We start from the raw sequence: 13,541 nt of genomic DNA, 5'->3' as shown, positions 1-13,541 counted from the left end.
TAGTTTGTTATTTTTTACTTATGTGTATTTCCAATAAGTCTCAATATTTAATTATAATTAAGGACAAGAAAAGAAAGAAAGAAACATTAATTTATAAATCAATATAATTAAAATACAGACAAAAATAGGTTACAGTTTGTAATTTATTAGGTATCTAAGTATAATACGTATTATTTATAATTATTATAATATGTGTATTGTAAGTATAATGTGTATATGTAGTATATTAGTATGCATAATACATTAATAAATATAATTTGATAAAAAATCAAATAGATATAGTAGAATAATAAAGTCGAGATACAGCTATTGACACGCACTAGTGATTAAAGTTCAATGGTCGACAAGGTAATAATATTATATTTGAAATGAGAACAATCGACCTAGGTATTCCTCGTTGGGATTTGAGAAAAACATTGGGCCACGGAATAAAATATGGATTTAAAACGTCTTTTGATAATTTTGAATTAAAAAAAAAAATAAATATATTATTTTCAGTTTTATTTATCTATATTATTTACGCGTTCGTCGTATTAGTGAATAGTAAACATTATCAAGCATTCGAGTGTAATAAAAAAGGGTAAAAAAAAACATACATGTTCATGTCAATACATCGACTCATGATAACAATTTTACAATATTAAATTTATTTAAAAACGGTTTATAGGTATTTTAATCAGTAATCACAATATGTGTGTTGTAACTACTGCGATTTTCTAAATCCTCAGTTCCTACTGTTACCACTCGCTCCCGCTGCGGGTCTGTTCGCTGTAGCGTTTTGCAACGGAGCTACAGTACGGTTGGTGAAACGAATGCGCACGTCTTGTGTGACCATGTTGGGCGTCAAAAACTGTTGGAGAGTGACCACGCCGTCCCGAGGCGTACGGTCGAACGGATAACCCATGGACCTAGCGTCTGGATAACGGGAGTTAAGAACGCCACAGTAGCTGGATGCGTCGTTGCAAACTTGTGCGTCTCCTTGGGCGTTTGGTACCTGTTGTGAAGTACAATAATATTATGTATTCAAGTAAATAAATGTATATTTTATACGTAATATTACAATGTTTGTAAGTATTTGAGTATAATAATTTAAGTACTTAAATATCTCGTAATTATTATAGCTTAATTGATACTACAAAATTCAGAGTTTGAATAATGTTTTGTTCGGGTAATTAAAGTGCGAACGTTTTATAGACAGATAGGTACAATAAGTACATCTGAACATACACATCAAATTAAATTATTAGTATGCAATATCTTACTAAATATTAATCTTTTTAATACAATTTGTTTAATTGTATCTATATTTAAAACATAATAATAAAATAATTTGTGAGGGGTTTCTATAACTTATATAGTTAACATTTTTAACACAACAAATGACAAATATCATTGATAGCGAGTACTTCAAACAAACTATAATTTTATAATGCAATTAAATTTGTTAAACTTTTATAAGACTACAAGACTGATGTCCAATATATTTTATTATGATAAAGTAACACGGTATGAGGACATTTTTTCCTTTGTAGGACTGCATACGCCAATTTTGCCTCTCTTGAAATGTTGATAGATCAGTAAAATTTACCTAATATAGGTATTATTTTTACGTATACAATATTGTATATAGCTTTGATAACTTCGCAGAATGGCGCGATGTCTCTTCATCAAATATCAACGTGACATCATTCATATCACTTTATCATGGGTTTTTAACGTTTAAACATTTCATTAACGATGTATAAAATAATATTTATCGGTAATATTTATCTGTTTTACTGGGTTTGATTTATGGAAAAATGTGAAAAATTTTAGCAGACCACATATCTATAATATCTATTAATATAATAAGAATTAGAGTATAATATCGATTGTTTTGATCTTTTAATCTTAATAATAAATAAGTGTACTTGTAATAATCGAAATATATACCTGATCATTTTCGCCATTAGATACCATAACAAACAGTTGACACTGGAACCCATCTACCGACCCCTTAGCTATTAACATGTTTTGTGGCCACCCACAGCCACAAAAGTTGAACGTTGCTGCTGCATCTGTATTTGCGGCCGGTCTGTTACTTCCTTGGTTTCTATAAGTTACCTCATGTGGTATAGTTACTGATGAATCAATAGATCGACGAACAATTTCGTTTCTTCCCCTTTTTACTGTACACATATTCATAAAGTAATTGGTTGAAAAAATTAAATAATTATAATTTGTAATACAATTGTAAACGCGTTAATTCTATTCAAGACTAATAAAATAATAAAATGTTCGATTGAATAAAAAAAATAAAAACCTTTTTTATTATTTTTATGTTTAAGTATTTTGTACACCCACACACACAATATATATGTTACGATGTATGTCCGCTGTTGGTCAATGTATATATACTTACATAACACGGTTTTGATTCGTTTTAAAATATAGTAGGTACAGACTAAGATAATTTTATATAAAATACAACATATTTAATTTAATCTATGAACTATTATTATTAGACAGTATTATAATATGTACTTATTATTCATTTCAATTATAATTATTTTATTTTACAAAATGTTTTAATGTATATTTATTGTATATCGATGACTAATATTAAATTTTCTTTGAACAATGAAATTATAAGTTGTGTGCCTACATCTATATATATTATCATTGGTTATTATTATACTGAATTTTCCATCATCCCAAAGCTACATTAAGTAAAACAAATACGATATTACCAACAATCAGCAAAATCACTATGTATAAATAATGTTGACATTATTATTATTTTTTTGCGGACATTCACAGTAACACACACACACACCATATATATATATATATATATACAGTGTTTCACGGTGAACTGACAATTGCAATAACTTTTGTTCTATTGAACATTTTCAACTTTTTAAAAAAAAATGTTTATGTTAAATTAAGAAATAAAAAAAAAAAATTATTTGATATTTAAAAAATCAAAATAGCCATTTTGTTGATATGATTTTTAAAACATGTTCGCAAAAAAAAAAAAAAAAAAATGTTCAAAGTTTATTTTCTATAATTTTTTGAAGGTTTCACAATTTCATATTATTTTAAATAGATTTTCTGTATAATAGATAATCGATCATCGTTATAATACTTATAACACTAATAAATAAGAATTTAATTTGAATTTAAGCAAATTTTAAGAATTGTTTAAAAATTATTGACTCAACCTTAGTAAAAGTTTTTGACACCAACATTTTTTTTAAAAATCGGATTTACTAAATAGATATTTTGATTTATTTAAACATCAAATACATTTTTTTTAAATTTTTAAATTTTGCATACAAAATGTTAAAAAAAAAAATCGAAAAATCTTTTAAATGTAACGCAAACAACAGCTTACAATTAAAAAAAAAAAGTTGAAAATGTTCAATAGAATAAAAGTTATTGCAATAATTAGTTAATGTGAAACACCTATCTAATATGTAAATACATTTTATGAATATTTTTCTTTCATTTTATTAGAAAAAATGTATTAATATATTATATTAATATTAATTTTTTTATTTAGTACTATATCATTTTATTTTTTCTATATTTTAGTTATTATATCTACTTGATTAAACACGTTACCTACGTATGTAAAAATTAGTTCGAATTTGATTGTTAAGAAATCAATTGTCAAATATTAAATCAATGGCAGCTTACAAATTTTTTAATTTAATAACGTGATAGTCAATGATTAGGGTTTTTGAATTACTATATGTGTATTAATCTTATTAATACACCAACAGATATATTTAAGAAAATGAAAAATATATTTTGATCATCAAAACACTTACATGATACACTAAATTTGTCAAGTTCAACAAAAAGTTTTCTTTGTTCTCTGAATAAAAATGGTAAACCACGCTCATCAAATTTAGGGGCCAAGAAGATACGAACTGTTCCAACTCGCTGATTTCCATTGTTCTCAACCTATTAATATTAATAAAATAATCATTAAACTATTTTAACTAGACCAAATCATAAGAATAAAAAAATTATAAATTAATTTTTTAAAACTCGATCCATTACTGGAATTGTTTTACTCCGTGGTTGCTAGTTTGTATATATTTAAACCTAATACTACATAGTACTATTAAGATACTTTTAATATCAAACTAAATACTATATTATTTCAAAATATAAAAGTTGGTGTACTTACAACAATTTTATAACTGAATGGAGCGTGTTGTAAGTGAGTAAATCGTGCAAATATAGATCCACGTGGTAAAAAGTCCAAGCCTCTAGATAAGTCAGTGTCACTTTGCTGCCAAAATGTCGCAAATTCATTTCGCGGTAACCCAGTGGCTGTTACTTCGACGCTTTGTACATTTATGCTATCGAAGCCCAACTAAAAAAAGTAGACATTTTTGATTAAGTTATGCATTTAATATATAAGTTTTAATGGTTTTAATGGTTTTTACATTTTGAACATTATAACTCGGTATAGTAGATTTAAATTCTTGGAATATATCATCAATATATGCGTGCCAACGATAAAATATTGGATCTCTCATAGCTGTCGCCGAGTCACCCATAACGCCATAGTTTTCCTGAAAATATTTTAGTTTTTAATAGGATTATACTAAATTGTATTTATTAAACAAAAAATAAGAAAGTTCTTACCAAAAATCTATTGTCAGGATCGTGAATATAAGCAATTGCATTGTGGCCATTATTATGAAGAGAACCATACAAATTTGGATTTTGACTTAATATACTAGCTTCGATAAGATTTCCTAATATATTTATTCCCTCATTTTCAGTTAATCTAACTTGTTGACCAGCAGTCTGTAATAAAATAACATTTTATACTTAATAGGATGTCAGCGCAATATTTGCTTTCTCTTTCAGACTCATGTAATATAATATGTAAAATATATTTGTGTAAAATCATTTGTTTATGATTTTTGAGTAATTTTAGAGTAAAATCATTTATTACAAAAATTATAGAGGATAATACCTATTTTTGTGGGTTTGACTTATCGGTTTTATAATTTATCATTAAATTCGACTTCAATAATAAAAATAAAAGTTGTACATTTAAATAGATATTAAATTGTTTTGAAACAATATTTAGGCAAAATAATATGTTATACCCACAAAAATATTATTTTTATCATTTTTATATTGGGTGATTTTACTTTAAGTTTACTTAAACAAATGAAAAAAAGATTCTGCGTGAATGCACTTTGTTTATATTACGCGTGGGCCAGAGAGAAAAAATAAACAGTGTGCTTTTTAACGCTGTTATAGCTTAATGATTTTATTATAATATGAAGATTTTAATATAAGAAGAAGAGCGTATTTTACATAGCTCTGATTTTTAATATTTTATCAGACACCTAAATTTTTCCATATATTTTTTCTATGTGTTATCTATTATTAAAATTGTTGCTGTTTGAAATTTTATATGTAGAAAATATTACTTAAGTTTAACCGTAATATAAATTTTATACTTTTACAGAAAGTCAAAGTTAAACTCATTTATTATTTTTATATCTTGTAATTACGTTGATAATAAATCCAGAATGAATAGCATTGAATATACGGTCTCTCCAACGCTCAAGATCTTCTATGTCAAAAGTGATTTGTTCTACTTCTCTGCTAATGTTCTGTTGTTTATAATAAATATATAAAAAAAAATAAACACATGTTATATTATTATACATACAGTTTATATTATATATTAAAATAATGTACAAAATAATAACTTTGTTTAAAGTCATAGTATATTATTTAATTCAAACATTACTGAGAGTACTGCATTGACAGGTCTTGGAGGCCACACACGATTGGCTAAAATATTATCTAATTTTGGAAAGTAGCCCTCTGCAATCGGTTCATTCCAGTTGGTTAGACGAACTACTCTATTCATGTTATTGCTTAACCGTTCCATGTTATATCTAAGTTTAAATGTATAAAAGTGCATATTTTTATCATATAATATATATTATATACTATACTTATACTTAAATTTATACTAAAATAATAATAATTTAAATATTATCTATGCAATTATTATTCACCTAGCTATGATTTGTTGGTGCATGTAAAAAAATAATTCACCACGTCTATCCTTATTTACAATATTGAGTGGTCCGTCGAATGGGTAGACCAAATGCCAATGCCAGTGATGGAGGTTAATGCCGATGTCTTCGCGGAAATAACTAATCCTGTGTTCCGAGTCCAGATTGTTAGCAGAATAATCGTGCGGTATTTCGATTGGAGTCTATTGAAATAATAAATATATATACCTATATAATATATTGTAAATTAATATTATAGATTAAGTAGGTATTAGGTATCGATTCAAAAATTATTAGTTTAAAGTTTTGTATTTATGATTTTGCCGTATTGGATATTTTTATTGGTTAATCAAAAAATTGATTTAAATTATATATTTAAATAGGTAAATTTCAAATTAGAATTTTTTTATTATTGCGCTTTTTTGTAGAAAAAAGTGTAGTTTTACGTAATTTTTATTCTAAAAATATTTTCTTTTTTTTTTAATTATCAATAAAATATAAAAAGCCATTACAATCACTTAAAAAATTATACGTTTTTTTTTAGTTTTATCGCTTCTTGAAAAATAATGATTTTTACTTATTCTTATTTTTTTACTTATTTGCGTGCTGTTAATATTGTACTTATTTACACGGATAAAATTGATAGAAGCACTATACTTTGAAATAACCCTTACCCTAGAACCGGCTTGAACTACAGCTGATTCTTCTCTGGCGCGGCTGAACACCGAAGAGTTCATGTACAAAGTTGGGAACATTTCGGAATGAGATGGTAGTCTTAAATTGCGAGTGTCGGGTCTGTGTATTATTACAACAGATAGTGCGTAAGTAAACATGTATGGGTTGATCCGGTCACGACAGTACACGGAAAGTGATAAGAGTTCGTCGTACGATTTCGTGTCTGTAAAAACATATAGAAATAAATTTTAACCAATTATTAATAATATTATGTTATTATTTAAATTTTATAATATTATATGTTCAACTAAACAATAACTGTTATTATATTACATTTATATGTTTGTAGTTATATTATTAGTGATTACATATTGCACGTGCATATATTTATTTATACTTACTCATTAGAATCTCGATGAGCTTTGCGGCCATTTTACTGTGAGATGGGTTAAAAAGTGAAAATGGCGCATCTCTGCTAAGTCCTAGTGGAATCGATAAGTCAGGAATATTTTTCAACTTAGTGATTGGAACGGTTTTACCACCGGGAAAACGAGTTTGAATGTCCGATGCCAATGGCTTGTAACGGTCGATCTGAATAAATAAAAATAAAAAGACAATTAATACATTATATTGTGCTCAAATGAGTTTCGTTGTTCTGTATCGAAATTATTATGGTATCAAATAGTATTTACTGATGATAAATCGGTAACCATCATCATAAATTATAATATATAAAACCTTGGTTGGAGTAGTTTTTTTTATTTTAAAATTGATGACTTATAAACGTTTGTAATTAACTAGTAAATAATAATAATAATAATAATAAGCTATAAAAAAAAAAAACTCACCAAGTATTCAGTGGGTACATCGAAAGACACATTATCATCGCCTTTTCCAATAAATATAGGTTCGGTAGGACGATCGAATAAGTATAAAATATTATTTTTGTCCGTCATGATATTTTTTTTTATTTCCTTTCTTTTGTACATGTAATACAAAAATGAGAAAATTAAGTGTATACAAGTTTTATTAACCAACATTAGTAAACATGGAATTTTTATACTAATAAACACGTTTTTTCTTGGTGCACAGTACATATTTCTGAAGAAATTAAACGGTTTAATTTAAAAATGTTAAATTCGCAGAAGTTTAATAATGAAATATTAAAAGTACGATTCCAATAGTTATACTATATATATAATATTTATGTTGGTACTTAATAAATAATGATAGACAAGACTAATATACTAAAAATGACTAATGTTGACGCGGTTTGTCGCGTTCACAAGCATAGGCAGTAGTGCTGTACAAAGCCTATAGGATTCACATGCCGCCTTTTCTAAGATCACATAATATATTACATATATTTTTTTTGTACATACAATATAATCGTACAAATTTATATAACCAAAATATACCTAATAAAGTTGTAAAATATTAATTTTTAGGCGATATATTTACTTTTAATACATTTTACTCGACAAAAGTGAATATTTTAATGATTTATATAAGTACCTACTATTATAGTTGGGTAAGAGTTTTAAAACACGTAAAGAATAACATATTAAACTCTCTCTTTAATAAATCAACATATTTTTTAAACTAAACCTAAAGAACTAAAAGTAACAGTGCATAAGTGTATTATAAATCACCTTAGATATAGTTAGATTAAGTATTAATAAATATATTTTAATTGATTATTTGTTACTATACCTACGTGTTATATAGTATATTGTAGTTGTGAGAATTTTTTAGTTTTTTTTTTCATAAATGTTGATAGAAATGTTTATACTTATTAAAAAACAAAGTATAACAATTTAAAACAAGATACTAAATGTTGTACTTAAATAAATTTTAAAATATTGAATATAGGAAGACGTATTTTTTTTTTTAAACATTCCAAGTTATTTTTATTTATATTGAAATGAAAAATGACGATTTTAGTTATTTTTTTTCAATTTAAGACATTTGAAACTTATTGCCACTAAATAAATTATTATTTACAATAAGTATTAGATATAAAATGAGTTTTAAAATATTAAGAATTATTTGAAGTTATTAATACCTACTATGAACATGAACTTATTCACAACGTTCTACGGAATTGACTGTAATAAGTTATACGTTAATAATAGCTACTATAATAATTAATTTAAAAAAAATATATAAAAAGAGCATTTAAAAATAAAAGAGCGTATTACTATAAGCAAAATAAATTACTAAATATAGCAATACAAATAAATAATTAAATATCCTTAGAAATATAATCTGACACGTTTTGATTTTCAGTTTAAAATTAAAATTTTAAAATGTTAAAATGTATTTAAGTAGTAGGTATATATTACTATTAAAACGTTTTAAAATATGTATATAATGATATATAATTACCAGTGTCTGTATAATATACTACTGTGTTGACTTGAGAATATATAATATGTATACCTATATGTATATTGAGCGATGAGAAAAATTTATTCGATTAATGATGTTTTATGCATTTGTAGTGCTTTTATATTGAGTATAAAAAAACTAAATATCATAATAACGACTAGTTATTGCGGTGGACAGTTAATATTTCCTAGTTGGAAAAGACCTGGACCACATGATAAGTGCCATTTCCGTGTTGATTAAAATATAAGATATAAATATGAATAAGTCTGTGGTAAGCTTTTATATTTTTTATAGATCATTTGGTATCCATTATATGCAAATTAAATCCTTGGGAGTTTTTAAAAACTATGACAGGAAGTCGTGGTGGTTATTCACACGATAAATATGGCTATACCATAATTTAATTACTCTGTGAAAATCCGGAGCTTATCATATAACATAATTATTTATAATTTTTTTCACGCGATTAGCATATATTGAGTGTAAAAAGACAATTTTCCATCAACCATTGTGACGATTCAAACTGCGAAGTATAGCGCAGTTTATAGCTGTACCTAAATTTAAATACCATTTAAATACAATCAAATAAAGGTACTTGTTAATAATAAAATAATAATATTATAATATAATAAGACAAGAATTTGAGTTCGAAAAATGAATTTTAATGACATTTTAATTTGTTACAGTAGTACATACTTAAACAAGGGTCAGTCTGAACTATATCCTAGACTAAAATATAGCCAGTAAAGTCCTCTTATCTGTGTTACTATATATGGCCTTTTATAAAAAAGAAAAAAAATCGCAATTTTAAAATAAAAAATATAAAAAGTTGATTTAGAATAAATTACAGTTCAGTAGTATAATACACCAGTGTTTGTTTAAGAGGACCAACCATAAGGAGAAATGTGGGGAAAGTAGAAAACCGCTCTGCTGTACAGTACTTTGTCATTGAGTAAGTCAATGTAATGTATATTTCAAATGTGAATTAAATGGTAAAACATTGCATAGGTATGAAAAACGATTCTGAGCGGACAAACCGTCAGTAGATATTACTATATAAATACTCAACATATTTCATAAAATATTCATATTGACCATATTCATATTATTACAGTAGATACCAGTTATTTATTTTACTAATTAATTAGTATAATATGATGCGTTTAATTAATTTTTACCAATTAAATTTCGATAATTATTTTATTAGTATTTAAGGGTATATTTATATTATATATTATTATTGTTATTAACTTTTGAGTCAATATCAACTTACCTATCTTAGAATAGTATCTTACCTTAGAATTTTCAGACTGAGCTATAAACATTGAGTCATTGAAAATTCTATTACATTAAAATATAAGCTATATAATTACTTACTTATAGATATTTTAGATTCTGAGCAAAGCGATAAATGTATTGATTTTACAATATGTTTTTTTTTTTGTGGATGAATACATGATAAATTCTTGATAAAATGCTTTGGTTTTCAAAAATGGGGGTAGTTTTGGATATCAAAATAGATCCAATTTTAACTTAAAAGAGGTCGAATTAAGAATTTCTCAGTACTTATTTTTATAATCGGGAAAAACAAACTAAACATTAAGAAAACCGGGAATTTTTACGCAAACATAATATTTGACAAAATCGATTTTGTTTTTTTTTTTATGTAATTGTCACTCAAAAATAAATAAAATGTTTATAAAAACGTTTTCACCAAATATTTATATTAACATTTTTTATAAACGATAAAATTTGAAAAATGTTTCTTTATTTTTGAGCTATATCTATCTATATAGGCATAAGAAATTTTTAATTAATTTTACTTTTTTTCTTTAACTGTTCATTAAAAATTATTTATTAGGTAAATGTTTGAAAATACAGAGCTCCTTATACGTTGTTAATTTTTAAATTAAAAAATATTTATAATATATAATCACAATATTTTTTATAAGCGTTCAAGGTTGGATTCTTAAAAAAATTCATAAAAATCGCGAAATTTAGTAACTTATTTTGTAATTAGAAATTTATAAAATTTTTTGATTTTATATCTAAGAATTAAAAGTTGAATACAAGGTTATTTGTTAGTATTCAACCAATAAATGAAAAAATAAATGGTCAAATTCAAAAGATCGTAAAACGCAAATTTAATTTTTGTCACCATAATAATATATGTTTGTTTAAATAATATATTTGTTGCATTAACAAATCATAAAGACGAATAATTGATAATGTATTATTAAAATAACACTGTAAAACTTGTTAAAATAATGCAACTGTTTCACTATATATTTGTAATAATTAGAATAATTCAAAATTATGTATAACCAGGATTTACCAAAATATAATGATAGTTATCATTGCAACAAAAATATTATTGTTATTTTATTCTTAAAATCTTATAAAATGTAATAAGTTTTATTTTTATGCAATGATTTTTTTACAGTTTACACTGTTTATTGTTTATAAGCAAAATTTTTTTCTTAATATAGATCAAGATCAGGGCTTATTCTAAGAATTTTTATCAACTATGTATTTTGTTAAAAAATCTATAAAAATAAACTATAATAATCTCGAAATATAATAAAGGTACTATAGTTAAAAATAATAACAATTTTATCTTGAAGGTAGAATAATTTAAAATTTAATCTACCTATTAAGAAGAAATAGAATAAACATTTCAGTTTAAATATTTTATTATAATTAATATTCTTTTTACTTTTTTCACAGTATTTATATGCATGACATATGTATATATCGACATACATTTTTATATTTTGATCAGTTTGCTTTTCAGATTTTCTTTTGTTGCTTCTTTAAATATCCTAATTAACTATTCTTGTTTGATTATAGCTTATAATCGTGTCTTTAATGCGGCGCTCATTTTGGTTTAACCATATTTATATTGTTGGTCTTAACCCCAAATCTTGAAGAGCAGGCATATTAAAATGAATTAAAATATATTTATTTTCTGCTTCAACATGTAAACTTTGATGATTTATTGATTTTAGAATATTGCTTTTACATATTAATTGTTCGAAGTCAGCGCTGTGAGGTTTTGCAGCCAAAATACGGCCAAGTAAAAAAATAATATTTTTAAACTCGTTGGACCCAGATAAATATTGCACTAATTTAGGTAATGGTAATTGTCGTATCCAGTAGCGTGGGAAGACTCGTTAGTGCACCTGACAAACTTAGAAAAAAGCGAATTACCAACAAAATATTGTTGGTAAAATATCGCGAAACCAATAAATCGCATGGAATAAATATTGCCAACCTGAAATATAACAGTAATTTAATTATAAATAAATAATATTGAATATTGATAAATATTGTTTAATAGTTATTAAATAATAATAGGAAAACCAAATACGACAAAAAATAAAAAGAACAAGGCAGTGAGGTAGTCCATTGGGCTGAAAGAGAAAAAAATGTAGTTGCAGATTATCTAAATCGAGAGTTTGACGATTATCATCTGAATAGGTAGTGCATTTAAATACTTAAATAAATTAATATACATATTTGATTATTTATTTTTTGTTTATTTTATTTTTAATACATATATCAATTATATTACATTATAAGTACCTACATATTTTTATCATTTTTATAAATTCTACTAATTATTAATATAACAATGTTATATGGGTACTTTGAAATTTATAAAATTATTCATAGCTATTATAAAATATCAATCAATGATCAATATTATTCATTTCATGTAATAATAAATAAATAAAATTTAAATTCTTAAAAAAATATTTATCATTTAATCAATAAATCAATTGTTGATGGTCTGTATTAATTATGATTATAATGATAAGAACATTTTAACTGTAACAAGAGTTATACTTTCATTTGAAAACAGTAGGTATTAGATTAACAAAACTATTGCTAATAATATAAAATAGATATTCAGAAAATTAGTATTTAGTTAATATTTAAACATTTATGGCATGAAAAAATCTTGTCAACTGAATAGCAACAAGATAATTGTCAAACCAACCTAGTTTTTTTAAATTTGATCAGGATTTTTCTTTCAGTGCATATTTAATATGTATTAAAAAATCTGTAATTGAATACCTCGCCTTCATGATTACATTAAATATACCTTATTTTATAATGAAATCTTTGGTTAAAATTTAGATTTATTGTATTGCACGAAATATATATTTTTTATTTTTTATAGGTTCATTGAAACGATCTTATCGGCTTAAAATTAAAATAAATTACATTTCTGGAGGCAAAATTTTCGGGATTTAATGTGAATAGGTTCATAATATAAATATAATATAATACTTAAAATAAATCTACACAATATTTAAAAAATGTGATTTTATACAGTAAAATTCATAATATACTAAGCCTGATTAAAAATGTTTTTGAACTTAAAATTAAATTAAAATCGTGTGCCAGTAAATTTATAATATT

At 24.6% G+C, this 13,541-nt stretch overlaps 1 protein-coding gene across 3 annotated transcripts; it reads right to left on the bottom strand.

The window, feature by feature from the left end:
• Positions 1 to 216: 216 nt before the first annotated feature.
• LOC112596642 (phenoloxidase 2-like) lies at positions 217 to 9,154 on the bottom strand. Of its 3 annotated transcripts, none has more exons than XM_025342403.1 (13): positions 9,111 to 9,154; positions 7,571 to 7,700; positions 7,124 to 7,313; positions 6,722 to 6,945; positions 6,048 to 6,250; positions 5,774 to 5,924; positions 5,532 to 5,633; positions 4,645 to 4,809; positions 4,443 to 4,571; positions 4,181 to 4,369; positions 3,816 to 3,951; positions 1,933 to 2,168; positions 217 to 994 (listed from the first exon to the last, which is right to left on the bottom strand). In XM_025342403.1, exons 2-13 carry the CDS (start codon positions 7,676 to 7,678, stop codon positions 725 to 727), a joined length of 2,103 nt encoding a protein of 700 aa, XP_025198188.1. In that variant the 5' UTR covers positions 7,679 to 7,700; positions 9,111 to 9,154; the 3' UTR covers positions 217 to 724. The 3 variants fall into 3 exon arrangements, with proteins under 3 accessions (XP_025198188.1, XP_025198189.1, XP_025198190.1); XM_025342404.1 differs by having other exon boundaries at positions 7,571 to 7,696; positions 9,111 to 9,134; XM_025342405.1 differs by lacking the exon at positions 9,111 to 9,154 and adding an exon at positions 8,792 to 8,810.
• Positions 9,155 to 13,541: the final 4,387 nt, after the last annotated feature.

Source organism: Melanaphis sacchari, unplaced genomic scaffold, assembly GCF_002803265.2.
Source record: "Melanaphis sacchari strain LSU unplaced genomic scaffold, SCAv2.0 Contig32_pilon_pilon, whole genome shotgun sequence".
In the NCBI taxonomy this organism is placed as follows: Eukaryota; Metazoa; Arthropoda; class Insecta; order Hemiptera; family Aphididae; genus Melanaphis; species Melanaphis sacchari.
Note: the sequence above shows the minus strand (reverse complement) of the source record. Positions and strands in the feature narration are given on the sequence as shown.